The sequence below is a fragment of the Mirounga angustirostris genome, unplaced genomic scaffold, assembly GCF_029215605.1.
Source record: "Mirounga angustirostris isolate CCGP_5_RB_7025 unplaced genomic scaffold, mMirAng1.0.hap1 SCAF_3, whole genome shotgun sequence".
NCBI lineage: Eukaryota > Metazoa > Chordata > Mammalia > Carnivora > Phocidae > Mirounga > Mirounga angustirostris.
Window position 1 is genome coordinate 96,251,158 of NW_026991711.1, and position 15,896 is coordinate 96,267,053.

General features: G+C 48.9%; 1 protein-coding gene across 5 annotated transcripts in view; it reads left to right on the forward strand.

Moving 5' to 3' along the window:
• The window catches only part of CCDC93 (coiled-coil domain containing 93), an 89,706-nt gene extending 82,024 nt beyond the window's left edge, over positions 1 to 7,682 (forward strand). For all 5 annotated transcript variants that reach the window (XM_064586430.1, XM_064586432.1, XM_064586431.1 and 2 more), the window contains 2 exons: positions 2,386 to 2,499; positions 7,275 to 7,682. In XM_064586430.1, the coding sequence (XP_064442500.1) occupies positions 2,386 to 2,499; positions 7,275 to 7,328 (168 nt within the window). In that variant the 3' untranslated portion in view covers positions 7,329 to 7,682. The remainder of the gene's footprint in view (positions 1 to 2,385; positions 2,500 to 7,274) is intronic.
• Positions 7,683 to 15,896: the final 8,214 nt, after the last annotated feature.

Genomic DNA, 15,896 nt, shown 5'->3' on the forward strand with positions numbered 1-15,896 from the left:
GGAGAAGCAGGCTCCCCGCAGAGCAGAGAGCCCGATGCGGCGCTTGAACCCAGTTCCCTGGGATCATGACCCGAGCCGAAGGCAGTCGCTTAACCAACTGAGCCACCCAGATACCCACTGGAAGGCATTTTAACCTCATCCTGAGGAGGTGAAGTCTCTGGCTCTCTGGAATACTGGGAGCAAGTGCTCCGCAAAAGAATCTAGGGTTCCCGACCTAGAGCGTGAAGGGGGATGAGCAAGGAGTGGAACAGTGGGCCTGGGGAAGGGCTTGCTAGGACAGTGTGAAAATAAAACTCACACCTACGAGTCAGCTCCTGATTCTGAGGGCTCTTACCGCCTGTTACCAAGCGCATTCTAGGTGTCCAGTATGAAGACAGAACAGTCTTTATTGAGTACTACCCTGAACCAAGTGCTGTGTCATTCACTTAACAACTAGTGTCATACATACCTTGTAACCTGTGATCTAGGTGATACTATCCTTATTTTGCAACTAAGGGACCTGTCATTCCAAAAGATGAAATAACCTATTCAGGGATACGCAGTGAGTGACAGAAGTAGGATTGGAACCCAGGCCTTTCTGGCCTCGAGGTCAGTCCGTTTCAGGGTTGCTACACTACCTTTCCTGGTTGGACCTGGGGACATTCAAATTAAATTTATTAAAGTGCCCTGTTTATGTTGCTAAGACATAGTCATTCATGGCCAGATTTTCTGCTGGAGGACAGAGCAGGCAGGAAAGGTCTGGGATCTATCTGCCAGGCTATGCGACTTAAAGGGTAGGGACCCAGCAGTGAGGTCCCACCCAGCTCAGCAGAAAAGGTTCCTAGCAGCTGTGGGAAGTGGTGACAGGAACCATAATCATCTGGACAGCATCAGGAAGCCTGCCAGAAGGGAGCAGGGCGGACTGCTGAGCCAGGGATGAGTGTAAGATGGCCCTGACCAGAGTCCCCGGGGGGACTGCCCTCCTCTGGGAGACCTCAGGGGCAGGCAGGTTACCAGACTCCAGACCTGGGCTCAGGCATGTGACCGGTGTCCATGTGCAGACCTGTGGAAAGAAGAGGGCAGGGGGCTCAGTAGGTCACCAGGTGATTTAGGAGCTGGATACATGGTCAAGAGTGGACCAGACAGATCAATGCCCATGTGGGTGGGATAGGCTGCGGGGATACCAGGTTGCAGTTCACCAGGTGATGGGCCCGTGGCCTGGAGAGGCAGATGACTGGGATACAGTGCAGCCAGTTCAGCTTTAACCTGGATTTACTGCTCCGTCCCTTCCAACGTGTAAGTCAGAAGCCCTGCTCGGGCATTAGAAGACCAGTGATTCCGTCTAGCATGCTCTTGAGCACCTGCTGCGAGCCAGGCACCAGCTGGCCCCCACAGCTTTCTGCCCTCACCATCTGGGTGATGCTCTCGCTTGCTGCTGGAAATAGTGCACATACCACTGCCGACTCTGCCCAGATGTCACCTCCTCAGAGAGCCCTCCATGACCATCCAGCTGAAGAGGCCGTACACCCACCCGCCTCTCTGTCCCCCAACCCAGTCACTCTCTTCACAGTAGCGATCATGAGTAGGAATTTGCACATGGAGCTCATTGCGCAAGGTGCTTGGTTAGCATCAGCCCCTCTAGCGTGCCACCACCCTCTGTGGGAGCAGTGATACCGCCTTGTCACCACCGTGTTTAGTCCTCAGGGTGACCATGCAATATCTGTTGGAAGACTAAGCTGTCAGGTACCTTAGGAAAGTCTTTAACCCAAATCCAGCCTTTTGTTTATGAGGTCACTGTCCTGGAAACACTCTAAATTTTCCACCAATAGAAAAATGGGTAAGGTAGCAGTGTGATTGGGAATATTGTAGAGTTTTTAAAGTTTTGATTGTTGAAAGTGTAAAATAGCATGGAAATACTTACATTGAATGAAAGAGGACTCAGTTATTTACATAGGAGTTTCTCAACCTCAACACAATTAACATGATGGGCCAGATGACGCCTTGTTGTGTGGGGGCTGTCCTGCATGTTGTAGAAAGTTTAGCAGCATCCCTGGCTCCTAGCAGAAGGTACTCTCTTCACAGCTGTGGCCATCTAATCCATCCCCAGATCCCACCTCATGCCCTTCAGGGGGCAAAATCACCCCTGGTGGAGAACCACCAGTCTGTTGATTGTGAAATTGTAATCGCACACACACACACATACAGATGGGACAGTTAGTGCCCAATGATAGAATTGCTGAGTAAATTAGAGAAACCGCTATGTAATACCATGCAAATAAATAGGTCAATCTCAGAAGTGATGTAAAGAAGTCCATGAAAATGTTGGTAGTAGTACCTTTTGGGTGTTGCCTGCAGGCCTTGGTCACTACATGCCCTTCCTCACCATTTCCCAAAATGTTTCAACAGATGGAAAAGAAGAAGCAAGAGAACAAGATGAGAAGGGACCAGTTGAACGACCAGTACTTGGAATTGTTAGAAAAGCAGAGGCTGTACTTTAAGACTGTGAAGGAGTTCAAGGAGGTAAGAGGGAGATAGGGCAAGGCAGGGAAGGCTGTGGGGGGATTTGTGTTCATCTCAAGAGGAGCCTTTAAAAACCAGAGTGGTTGCCTGGTTTCCCACTGGTCTGGGGATGGGTAACAGCAGGTTGGCAGTGTGATCCAACAGTAAAGTACCGCATCTAGGTAGTTCAGGACTGCGTGGTTCGCTGGCCCATCTCGAGTCTCGAATTGAACGTTCTGAGAGACATCACAACTTTATTTTCATTCCCCTAACGTTTAGTAAGCATATTAAACTCACAAGTAAAATAGCATCAGAGGCCACCTGGAAGCAGCATTTGTTACACATTCAGAGCTGGAATTTTCCTTCCCCCCCATCTGAGGTGGGGGAGGGACCTTGAGAAGCCTGTGGGAAGAGTGAACTTCGAGCAAGGCAGGCTTGGGTTCGAGCCCTGCCTTTACCACTTACCAGCTGTGCACTTGGGCAGTGACTGAATGCCCCCACACCTGTTGCCTCGTTGGTGGGTTCTGCTGGGTCAGGTGAGGGGTGAAAGCTTCTAGCACTCCGTCTGCCTCCTGTAACACCCAGTGCTCAGCTGAATTTTATTTGTCCCCATCTTTTTCTCCCTGCATTTGGACAGGGTTACTCTCCATGGGTCCAGAAAGAAAAGTTTTGCCCTTTCCTTAAGAGATTTTCTGGAAAGGAGACTTCATTGTGTCACTTACTAGGATATCAGCAGCTTCATTTTCAGGAATTCCTAACCCAAATCCATGTGGTTTCAGTGAGTATAGAGATTTTGCTAAATATAGAGGGGCTGGAAGTGTCGGTTGTAGCCTGGTGTTAGGTCCACAGAATAAAAATTAGTCTTTTCATACCAATAATTTTATTCCTGTATATTTTTAAAAACTTGTTTCCCTCCCTCCCTTCCTTCTTTCCTTCCTTCCTGATTTTTCCTTTTCTACTTCTCCTTTCCTTTTTTTTAAATTTAACTTGTGGAGGCCACAACCCATAGACATTTCAAAATCTCTCACACTTTCCATAAATGATCTTCCTGCTCCTACCGTGCCCCTGGGGATACATCAGGTTGTTAAACAGACCCACTCTCTGTGTCAAGGAGCTTGTGTCATGGTTGGGGAGACAGATAACAAGCTAGGAAACACAAAGCCTAGTAAACAAGTAATAACCAATGAGAACTAATTTCAGTTTTTGCCGGGGGTGGGAGCACTAATGGAGATGGTGTGGTCAGGGCAGGTCTCTTTTGGTGCGGATTTGGCCATGGGCACAGCAAGAGTGAGACCTAAGGCCAGGCAGCTGGAAGAGTGACTGGGTGATGTGCTTGGGTCTAGGAGCCCCTTGTGGTTAGCGGGCATTGGAGCTGAAGTTTCGGAAGGGCTAGTGAGCGAGCTGGCAGGGATCCAACAGGACCCTCCACTCCCCCTCAGAGCTCTTTTCCCTCTTTAATGCAAGTAACTCAGAAAAAAGGCCCAGCGGGGAGGAATTAAATGTTGCTGGGACACGCCAGCACTACCCTTATGACAGCAGAAACAAAAAGCAGATAAGTTGAGGAAGATAAGTATAAGCTGTCAAAATCAAAGCAAATAAAAGCGAAATGGAAAAGCTCCTTCTCGCACTATGCGCTCTCAGGGCTGAAGGCTAAAGATGACCTCCCAAGGCAGAGGTTCCTTCAGAGACGGTAAGCATCAGGCTTTCTGTGATCCTGCCTCCCCAGGCGCAGAGACCCTCGCGTCAGAGAGCATGCGTGTGTCCCTCCGGGCCGCTGAGACCCCTAGACCATGTGCCTGCCCATGCCATTTCCCTCCGTCCAAAGCTCGTCGGGGAAAAAGGGAAGGGGAATATATGTTCTTCAGACAACTGAATAGATTTCATATAAAGGACTCACCTTTAAAAAAAAAAAAGAAGCATATTTTCTTGTTTTTTGACATGAAAATGATAGTATTTATTCTTTATTTTTTAACATTTTACTTGGCAAAAACTTAAAATTAGCAACTGCGTGTCTGTCCTGAATTCTTAAACTTTTTCCACCCACTTCTCTGCGGTGACTCGGCCCCTCCTTGGGGCCACCGCAGCTTGAGGAAGAAGCGCTGGCGGAGGCTCACGGCTCCCCAGTTTCCACCCCATTCCTTCAGCCGGAGTAATTGTGCTGTTTTACAGACGGCAGTTACCAGATAAGATCTCACGTGTGGTAGATTGGTCTGAAGGAGCAGACTTTCATCCCAGGGCAGGGTCTTCTTCCAGAACCCTCTCTGTCTGCTTTCTTTCCTGCCTGGTCTCCTCCTGGGTTCTAAATCCCTGCCGCATCCTGGTCTCTGGCACTTGTGGTGGCTGCAGGTACTATTCATGCAGAGCGCAGCAGCATCGCGGAGCACGGCCCTGGCCACCTTTGTCGTTCCCTTCATCAGGTCTGGCGTACTGCACGTTCACTGAGCAGCTCCAGTGTTGCCCCCTCATCCTGACCCCCAGCCTCCCCGGCTGTCGAGGCACTGGTTAGAGACATCCAGTGACCTCTAAGTTTCCAGTGGCTTGCTCATCGCAGCAGGTGTGATAATAGCAAGGCGGCCAGGGAACAACACGTACTCTGAAATCTCTTTAATTGCCGTATTACGTTAAGTAATTACGTCTCTAAACCACGGTCTCTCATAAGGTCACCAAAGCGAGCTTTAAACTCTAGCCTAGCACTGACGAATGCAGGCCGTGCATTTCCATGAAGCTGACTTTGAGTACATAGTTTCGAGGGGGCTGAAGTGCCGTGTCTGGCACATGGTGGGCCCTGTGTGGTCTTGAGTAGGACAGAAACAGAGGCAAGTTTTTTCCCTTCTCTTCTGGAAAGAAATGCCTAAAGGACCCTTTCTGCATTTGCTTTGAACAGATGGACAGTATCATTCTGTAATTTCCCCAAGGGCCTCCGGTAGATTGCATGAAACTTCATGAGCGCTCACACAGAGCAGGTGACGGCCCAGGATACCCGTACTGGGAAGTTCCGGCACCATCTCAGCTTTGTGTACATAGACTGGCCCCTGCCGGGGACGCCACCACAGGAGCATGTTGATGCTGCTGAGCTGTTTTTGCCTCATTTAAAAGTTCAAGTGGAAAAAAATAAAATAAATAAGTGAGCCCTAGCACAAAAAATTAAAAACTGATTTACCCAGATAGACTACAGAGAAGTTTGTTATGTTGCAAACTTGATCAACAAGAGAAAGATGGACTTTTTAATAAATTGTTGTAATATTTAAAACAAAACAAAACAAAAAGTTCAAGTGGGTGACAACTGAATGTATTTATTCATTCTTTTGTTGTTTTATCTTTTTCTATTATGGAAATTTTCAAAAAATACACAGAAGTAGAGAAGGTAATTTAATAATAGAGTAGTATGACTGTCTGCCTGTTCTTGTTCCATCTTTACCCCCACACCCACGCTTTGTTTTTGGCTGGAGGCTTTCTCCCCAAGCAAATCGCAATAACTCATTTTATTTTATTTTATTTTATTTTATTTTATTTATTTATTTTATTTATTTTATTTTAATTTAATTTAATTTTATTTTATTTTATTTCTCTTCAGTAACTCGTTTTTAAAAGGACAACTTTCTTCTCTAATGTTTCCTCTCAACCTCTTTCTCTTACCATGGCCCAGGAACAATTAACTCCCTCCCCCTCCAGAAACATGTGCTCAAAAAGTGTCAGAGTGCCTTGCTTCTGACAGTCAGTCAGCCTTCCCCACTGGCCCAGAGCCCAGCTATTTCCCAGCACTGAGGAGAAGGCTAAGTACCTGCAGGTGAACTGGCACTTAGTAAAAAAAGGGTCACTGCATCCATGAGCCATGGCACTGCCAGAAAGAACCAAGGGCCTCCAGGAGCACCTAGCCAGGCCCAGGGAAATGGAAATACTGACTTTGGGGGTCTTGGATGCAGAGGGTTAAGGTGGAAGGATTTCTTCCACACTAAGGGCATCTCCAGGGAAGCAGGGCTCCTGGAGGCCTGGCCTCACTCTTGGGCCGGGGCCCTCCAGCTTGCCTCTCCAGGCCTTTCCCACTACCACGTTCACCTCTCAGCTTAAACCGAAACCAGATTCCTGGTGACATGGCCCAAGGAAGGAGGGGACATTGTTTGCTAGCAGGTGGAGGTATCCTGAGCTGTCAAGGCTGGTGGGAATAAGAGGGAAGGAGCAGGTGTAGTGAGAAGCTCTGGAACATGTTTGAAGAGGTGGATACAGAGTGATGCAGAGGTGACCTCGCCCCACTGGATGCAGAGGGACCAGTGACCTCCCTTAGCACCTGCAGTAATGGATTTCATACAGCTCATTTTTAAAAGGGGAAGTGTCTCTCAGTGCATGTCTCTCAGCCGGTCTTCTGTGAGTTTCTTTCTTAAAGCTAAGGATATACCCAATCTCCACTGCTGTCAGAGTAAGAACTTCGCCATGGGCTCTGCTTGCTGAGGTGTGCCATTCGTCACCCCTTTGGCCACGGGCTCCAAGGACCTTCCCCTTCCTTATCATAGTGGTCCATGGGTTCCTAAGTATCTGCTGGCTGCTTCTGGCCCCTGAGGATTGCAGTGGCTTCCTGAAGTCTTGTGGAATGACAGTGCCTAATCCTCATCCAGTTCTCGGCCTTACAGTCCAGAAGCCCGTTGTCGTTACAGTTACTTTGGCACCGAAGATCAGGTGAACCCGTCCTGGCCATTCCGTCTTGCTGGTGGCGGCGTGCGAGGGGGCCTGTTTACTCGGTCAGTCACTGTGTCTCCTGGGACTGGGAAAGCTCATGCACACGTTCTCTGCTTCCTTTCCAGGAGGGCCGCAAGAATGAGGTGCTGCTGTCCAAGGTAAAAGCCAAGGCCTCCTGAAAGTTCCCGGACATCATCGTATGTCACTGATTTTTTTTTTCCTTTAACGCCATGTATCAACTGCGAGATGGTGAAATGGTTCTGAACACTACAGTAGAGAGATGCAGGGGTCATAATCTCAGCACCCGGATATTTTCTTTTTCCCATTTGCTTCCATTTCATCTCTCTGTTGTTGATGGAATCAGACGGTGTAAACATGATGGCTCGGATAACACCCATCATCCTATGAGGAAATGCGGGCAGTATTCGTTCTGCATCGGATCAGCTTCAATTTCTCCAGTAACATTGCACACATAAACATACCTGTATTTGTATGGACTCCCTGAATAAAAAGGAATTCATTTGTTCAGCAAATGTTAATTGAGCAACCAGTGAGAAGTAAGCACTGGGGGAGACGGAAGTATAAAACACAGGCCCTGCACCTCGGGCAGCCAGCAAGTGGCCCGCGGCAGGGCAGAAATAGCCCAGAGCTTGGTCACTTGAGATTTTTGTTTTGTTTTGTTTTGTTTAGTAAAGGCTTTTAGCTGAATGACCAGCCCATGTGAGTGTTGGTCATGTGGGCCCTTCACTTACCCTTGGTGCCTTTTGTTCCTGGCTCCTCGAGACACCAGCTAGCAGTCTTAATGGTATAACCGCAAGAATGAAAACTCAGTGGCTGCCATTGGTTTAACTCGTACATACGACTCAAGTTTATTTCACCAAAAATTGAAAACAGGGGCCTCATATTGAGGACCCCTACACAAGCATGACACCTTAATATGCCCAGTTCTCACATGAGTACCAGCCAGGCGTGGCTGGTCTTGTGCATCCCTCCCCATTACGCATACACGCCATGAGCTCCACGTTCTGGACAGGTCCTGGGCCACGCACAGAGATGAGACTCACGCACCAGTCGCTGAGCTCCAGGGCAGCATGTGGTAAATGCCAGAGCGACCGGCCACGAGCAGAAAGCAGAGGGCATTGGAGGAGGAAGAGCAGTGGGGCGTGCAAAGATCCAGGAGACTTCGTGGGCGAGGTAGGACTGGAGCTAGATCGGAGTGGGGAGTTGCATTTTAATAGGCAGACACAGGTGGGAAGGCCATTTTGGATAAAGTACGACTGTAATTAGAAACTTGAAAGGGTGCAGGGAGAGTCCAAGCGTGCTTGTTGGGCAAGGAGTGGACGGGCCTGTCTCTGCAGGACAGGCAGGCTGGGACCAGCCTTCGGGGGGGCCTTGGAGGCAGGCAGAGCAGTAGACTGTCCTCTGGAAATGAGCAGAGCAGACCAGACGCGGAGCCCCTCCTGCCCTGGCTGTCAGGGATCCAGCAGCTCAGCCGTGTTCTGTGAACCCCAGCAGGAGGTTTGCGCTTCATTCTGCGTGAACCTTGCACACATACTGGTCAGCAGGTACGGACGCGACCCTTTAGAAATCTGATGCCAGATTAGCAGCAGCCATTGGTTTCTGTGGCCGGGCAGCGAGGCCTGTCCGATGAGGCTGGCTGCTTCCAGAGGGATGCTCCCCTGTGCCAAGTGTGTCCTTCCTGGGCCACGTACATCTCCCCTCGGCTGCTCCGGCGGCCGCAGTCATCTGCAGATTGATTTTTTGAAAGGGCCCCAACAAGCTGAAGCACGTGACAGCCAGAGAGCAGGTGGCACTCTGAGGGCGGGGAGAGGGGGGAACAGCAGTTTGCAGATTATTTCAGATTCAGGGAAACGTGTGTTTTCTTGTTGAGAAGCTCTCTTGTTGAGAGCAGTTATGAAATTGTCTGTTTGTCCAAAGGTGGTAGGGAGGTTATATTCTGGGGTTCCGTAGCCCGTCTCCATGCTGTCGGGGCAAGTATGGCATGACCACTCCAAAGCAACTAATTAATAACCATTTTTAAAAGTGAGAGGCATTTATTGGGTATGTTTCCAAAGAATTTCATTTGATTTGGTTTTGTATAGGGAGGTATCAGAAGATCTTTTTCCCCTTTTAATCCACAAGGTCTAGTACAGATTACAAGTGTGTTCCTATTCCTTGGACACGTCTTGGATTAGACTGCAGGAGCCAGTTTTGAGAACTGTGTGTTTCCTACAGATGCCCCACAGAGTGGATGGTGCCTTTGTGAGGAATTAGGACCGTAAGCGTGCCTTACAGTCGGGCCTTAGAGGCTGACGTGATGCCCCAAGGCCCACTTCATTTCAGAAGCCACTCAGGAGCGTTCCTCCCAGGATATCTTGTGTTCCCAGAGTATGGGTGGGTATTGGGCTAAGCCCACAGACTTTTCTGGAGTTAAAAAAAAAAAAAAAAAGTCAGCAGGAAACATGCTTAAGTTACTTTTATGAAATGTGTGCTTCTGGAGGAATGAGGCTTCCTGAGGAAGCATTCAGTTTCCCCTCTTCGGTCAGAGCCATGAGCTTGCTAACCTGGCAACCTTCCCGGAGCTGACCACCCGGTACCCTGGCATTCTCCACCAGTCTCGGGGTGGGGCGCCACCCTCCCCAACATGCATCTCACCGAGTACATGGGGCTGCCTTGGTCTAAACCAAAATCAGAGCTGCTGAGCAGTACAGACTAGAGGACCGTGAGGCATGTGGGGAGACATTTGGACATATTTCTTGTTGTCCTTGGCCAGGGTTCGGTCCCATGAGTCCCTGGGGTCAGCTCATTGCACTAGAGGGAGGTGCCAAATGTTAGAGAATGCTGCCAAAGTGACATGTTGGGGTGTTTCCTTTTTGAACAGAGAGAGCAAGCTCATTCCAGGTTTGTCAGGCCTGAGTTCTTGTTAGAGTCTCAAGTGTATGGTTTTCACTGGGTTCTGGTCCATTGCCCATATTCTGTGGGTAGCCAGGTCCTGCCAGTGTCTACTGAAGCAGGACCAGAAGGCCGAGGGGCTGCAACAGATAGCAGGCCTTTCTCAGGCTGAGGAAGTACTTCCTGACAAACAGCGTAGCTCTTGGAAGCTCCTGCAACCAGGAGCAGAGGACGGGGAAGGCCTCAGGCAGCCCTCTGCAGCCTCATGCAGCACCATCCCCATGACCTCAGGCTGACTACTGCTGGCCTTGATCATGTCTGTAGTGACCAAAGCAGGTCTGACAGCAAAGGCACTTTGGACCACAAGCAGTGGCCTGTGACCCGGGCCACCTTGATTCCTGTCACTCGGGCATGGCCTCGTCTTGCCCTGTCTGCACGTGACTGATGATCCGTGTACGAGGGAAGCAGCCATTCTAGTGATAAACTTCAGCGGGCACTTTGGCTGAGCCTGAGGTGCAGAGCTGGCTTGAAGCTTGCTTTGGGAAAGAACGTTAAGGAAGTGCTTTCTGCTGTCCTTGTGTCCAGTGCTGGCTTCCGGTACAAGCACATCTTACTGCACAGCAGTCCCGCAGAGAGCCCCAGCAAGGGCAGGGAGCTGCCGTCCATCTGTGTGGCTGGGTACCGGTCAGCTGGCGTGCCTCATGCGAGCCATCTTCGGAGCCCCCCGGGCCTTCTCTCAGTCCTCTTCCCCAAGTCCAGAGCATTTCTTCTAACAGCACATGGCGATGGGCTCAGAAACGTTTTGTAAAAAATCATGTTGTCACGGTCCCCACTCTTCTCACGATAAATGTGTAAAAGCACTGAGGGGATCTAGTAGCTGGTGTGTGGCACATTTGACATTGTGGGGAATACTGTGGGTTTTCCGCATCAGCCTTCCATCAGTTCCTCAAATGCGCCGAGCTCGCACCTGCCCGTGGTTGTTGTCCTTGCTGCTGCCTCTGCCTGGTCCGCCATCCGTCCAAGGTCACGGGCAGTGGCTTTCCGGGACGGCCTGATCTGCTACAGACCCATTCAGTGCCTGCCTGCAGCCCTGGTCACGTTCTACCCTTTCCCCTGCTGTCTCTCTCGGTGGCACAAGCTACTGTTGGATCTCTTCGTCCTTCACGAAGTCTGTTGCGTGCTCACCCCCCAGAGTGGGAGAGCGGTGAAAGCAGGAACCGTGCAGTCTCCCCAGAGCCTGGCTTGGGTCAACAGCCCAGAGATTCTGGCCGCATAAAAGAGCTTCTCTAAATTACAACTTCGCATCCCTGTTAATTAGCAGAGTCTAGACTGAAGCTTTCGTCTGATTTATGCTTTGTTTGCATACAGGTGGACAGTTTTACTCAGCAGCTTGAGAGACTCTCTCAGAGTGTCTTTGTTAGACTCGCACCTCAAAGGTCGGGATGACCGAGGGGTCAGAGGTCTCACACCGTTCAAAGCAATTACCTTTCACGTGGGTTTTTTTTTCTCCCCAGACAGGGAGAAAGAGAAAGGGAACACACCAGTGTCAGAGATGAGGTCATGAGTCTCTTTTGGCTCCAAGTATGTTGTGAACCTCACGGTCACGTGACTGGTTGAAGTGACTCAGCCACATGAAACCAGGAAGTGGGGAGCAGCCGTGGAATGCCGTGCTGGCAGGAGTACGAACGGTACAAATCCACGGGGGGCAGTCCGGCAGTATCTACGAACAGTGCAAATGCACAGACCGCTTGAGCCAGCAGTGCTACTTCTAGGAGTTTTCCCCATATGCAGGGACTTTTACTGCAACATTATCTGTAATAGCAAGAAGCTGGAAACCACCACCAACAGAGGGCAGTGGTTAAGTGAATCATGGTGAATCCGTCCAGTGGGCTGTTAAATTTGGAACAACAGAGTCACTCTGTATGTACTGCCGTGGGATGATCCCTAAGGCGCATGGTTAAGTGGGGGACAAGAGGCTCTTGGTATACTGGTGCTTGTTTTTGAAAGAGGGGAGGGGTTGGGGAAAACGTGTGTCGATGGGTATACACACGTGCGTGGCGCATTCACGCACATCTGTCATGCATACCTGCTAGCGTGTGCCTAGACTATCTCTGGGAGGGTACACAGGAACCTGACAGCTTTGTTTGCCTCTGGGGAGAGGGATGGGAATTGCTTTTCACTGTATACCTTTTGTACCTTTTGAATTTTATACCATGTACATGTATTATCTATTCAAAAAAAATAAAGTTTTTAAATCTTAATTTGATTTGATTTTCTACCAAACAGAAACATGACAGAAGATTCATGTTTGATAAGTCTGCTTTCCTTAGGAATTTAAAGTCCTATGCCCAAAGTAATTAATCTCTCCTTTTCTTGGGTCTTGGGGGGAAATAGGGAAGTGGAAAGGGGGCTCACCTCTTCTGACAGAGCAGCTATAGGGAGAGGAAGCAGTAAGGGGACGGCAAGGGGGCAGTGGACCGTGAAGCAGTTTGCCCCTCTCTCGTGAGGGTCACAGCACCACCCCTGTCCCTCTGGCTTTGGGGTGCAAAAGATGGAGATGGTACCCCTGAGCCAAGGAGACGTTGCTGCTGGTAATCAGTACAAGGTGCATTAAGAGAGCTTCTGTTCTTGCAAGTTGCTGGGGAAGGACAAGGTGTCTAGAGCAGCCTTAACCATTTTGAGACCATGAGAAGAGACATCCCGACACGGGGAGCTTGGCAGAGTGAAAAGATGGGAAGAGCCTGGTTCCCTGAAGCATGGCGAGCCTCTTGAACCAACCCAGGGACCCCTTGCCCCCATATTTCTTGTTCCATGAGAAAAATAAATCCCTGATAGCTCCTTCATTCAACCAACAAATATTTGAGCTTCTCTTGTGGGTCAGGCCCTGGGAATACAGCAGTGAACAAAGCAGACAGAAGAACTTGCCTTCACTACATTCCAGTGGGGAAGACTTACAAGCAAGGTAAGACCATGTAAGCTACAGCCGTGTTGCTTCAGCGTACTGGTTAAGGAAGAAGGATCGGGAGTGTCTGGTTTGGTGGTGATTTGCAATTTTATAATGAATAGTTAGGGACTACCTTCAGATCCTTTACTGGGAACTACCTTGGTTGTCATTCCAGAAACTTCACCAGAGCACCAGTTAATTTGCTGGCCACTGCACATACCCAGTGGTGTACCCCCTGTCAGGGCCTGCTCGGTGTCAGCCTCCTGGTTCCCTCCAGGCTTGTTGTAGATGTCACCAGAGTGTCTACCTTAAAAAATGCCTCCTGCCCCTAATTGCCTCTTTCACCGACTCTTAGCCACCCTGATTTTCTTTGAATTCTATAAACTGCACATTATTTTACATCCTTTTATTTTTGTCCTATAGAAAACCAGGTGTTCTATGGTTTAAAAGCTATGGGTAGTTTCTCTGCATGAATTTAATTTTGATAACTTTTATTTTTTCTTGAGATTTTATTTGAGAGAGAGAGCGTGTGCACACACAGAAGCAGGAGGGGGGCAGAGAGAGAGGGAGAAGCAGGCTCCCCACTGAGCAGGGAGCAAAGGTGGGGCTCGATCCCAGGACCCTGAGATCATGACCTGAGCTGAAGGCAGATGCCTAACCAACTGAGCCACTCAGGCCCCTAATATTGGTATTTTTTAAAGATAACATTTACATGTTTTCAACTTAATTCAGGTAAGAAATAAAATGTTTTGCATTTTCTAGATCTGTGTGCTGTTTTGTTTCAGAAGTTTGAATCATTCGTGTTTTTATGATCAAAATCCAGCCTAGAAAAAACTTTCTCCATTGTCTCTTTAGGATATCTGTGTTCTTAGCATTAAATAAATACAAACAAACTGATGACTAGTGAGGGAATGAGCCACCTGGTGAGGGATACCTGTGTGAGGGAGATGCCAGGCGGAGGGGTTACTGAGTGTAAAGTCCTTGAGGTAGAAGCAGGCCCAGCAGGTGAGTTTTGAGGAACGTGAAGGGTACCTGTGTGGGGAATCATTGGAGGCTTTGGAGATTTCAACAGAGACACCTTGGGAGCTGTGCTGACCACAGACCAGGGAAGCAAGGGCAACAGCAAGGACCCCAGATAAGAGATGACTGATAATCCAGATGAACATATACCAGAAACAAAAGTCTTAGACACTGTGCTTACCCTTTTTATACCACACTCTGATTTTTTATGTTCTGCCTTTTTCACGTATGGAACACTGAATTATTTGTTGCCATTCTTCACTCCCCCAGAACAGACACCTTTGTCTTGGCGTCCTGGTGGGTGGAATGCTCTTCCCCATCCTTTGACTTTGGGCTTTTACTTGGTCTGTGGGTTGTTAGCAGACTTGCTATGAGCAAAAGTTTGGAAGCGTGCTTGAGTGGTCAGGCTTGCCCACTTGCTCACCTCTCTTGAAAATAACATACCGTGCTGGCCCAAGGAGGTTGAGAGGCACATGGAACAGACCTAGACCCAAACAAACTGCTGCTTGAAGCTGGACCCAGAAGAGCCCAGCCTGGATCGGTGAGATCCCAGCCAACTCATAGACATTTCAGAGACTCAGACACTTCTCTGTACTACCCAGTGTTAGTGTAGAGGGACCAGGTCAGGGGCCAGAAGAGCAGGCTTCTAGGGATGGTACCCACGTGGGGATAGATGCTCATGCTGGCCAGCAATCATGGTCAGAATCCAAATTCCCGTCCAACATGGCATGAAGAAACATGGAGGCCATGCTAAAGGGGAGAAAGGGAGCATACTTTATCCATTGTACATGACTGCATTATAAAAGAATACCATTGGGTTAGCCCCATCCATCCTACAGACCTGGAACTTTGTGAAATTGGATTCTGACATGAAGATACTTTAGCAAATGAATCTCGACAAGGAAGAGACTATTTCCTCTTACATCCTCCCACCCCCGTCTTAGGTACTGCAAGCAAAGAGATTTGAGGCAGAGCAGAGACATTATGGTTATTAAAGCAGTTCCTGCAATGTTCATTATAAATCAGATACTTTGTCATTGACTGTTATTTTGATACTCTTATTAAAAGGAATTACAGGTGCAGCCTTACAGAGAGTCAGTCATCAACTGATCTGTTTCAGAAATTAAGCATTTTGTAATTATAGTGGTGGTTAGGGAAGGTCCCCCTAACTGAAGAAAAGGGTCAAGTCTGAAAGGTCCAATAGAAGTTGCCACCAAATCAGCAAGCAAGCAACCTCCTTTTAAGAAGGGCTCCACAGGGGCGCCTGGGTGGCTCAGTCGGTTAAGCGACTGCCTTCGGCTCAGGTCATGATCCTGGAGTCCCGGGATCGAGTCCCGCATCGGGCTCCCTGCTCAGCGAGGAGTCTGCTCCTCCCTCTTCCGCTCCCCCCTCTTGTGCTCTCTCACTCTCTCTCTCTCAAATAAATAAATAAAATCTTAAAAAAAAAGAAGAAGAAGAAGGGTCCACATACGTAATTCCTTCCGCCTGGGATGCTTCCATCATGATCCTACATTAAGCCAAATCCCAGGCAAATGAACACGATCATAAAGCATCCTACCCAGAAGGAAGAGTAAACCAAAAAATTCCACAGGTGCCCCTCACCAACTCTACCTAGATTCTTCCTCTAAGGCTCCTGCCTGGAATCCAACTAAACAATGCAAGCAGACCCACTACACCAGGTACAGTGTTCATGCTGCAAAACGCAAGCAAACAGTGAAACATGGAGTCCAGGCCGACTTCTTTTGAGTTCCCGTCCTTCCTCATGCTTGGATACAGGTCAACTTGAGTCCAGATACCAGTTCTGCCATGTATGTACTCATGTGTGACCACAGGCAGGCTACTTACCCTCTGAATGGGGTTCGATGAGGACAGTACCTACCTCGCAGGATAG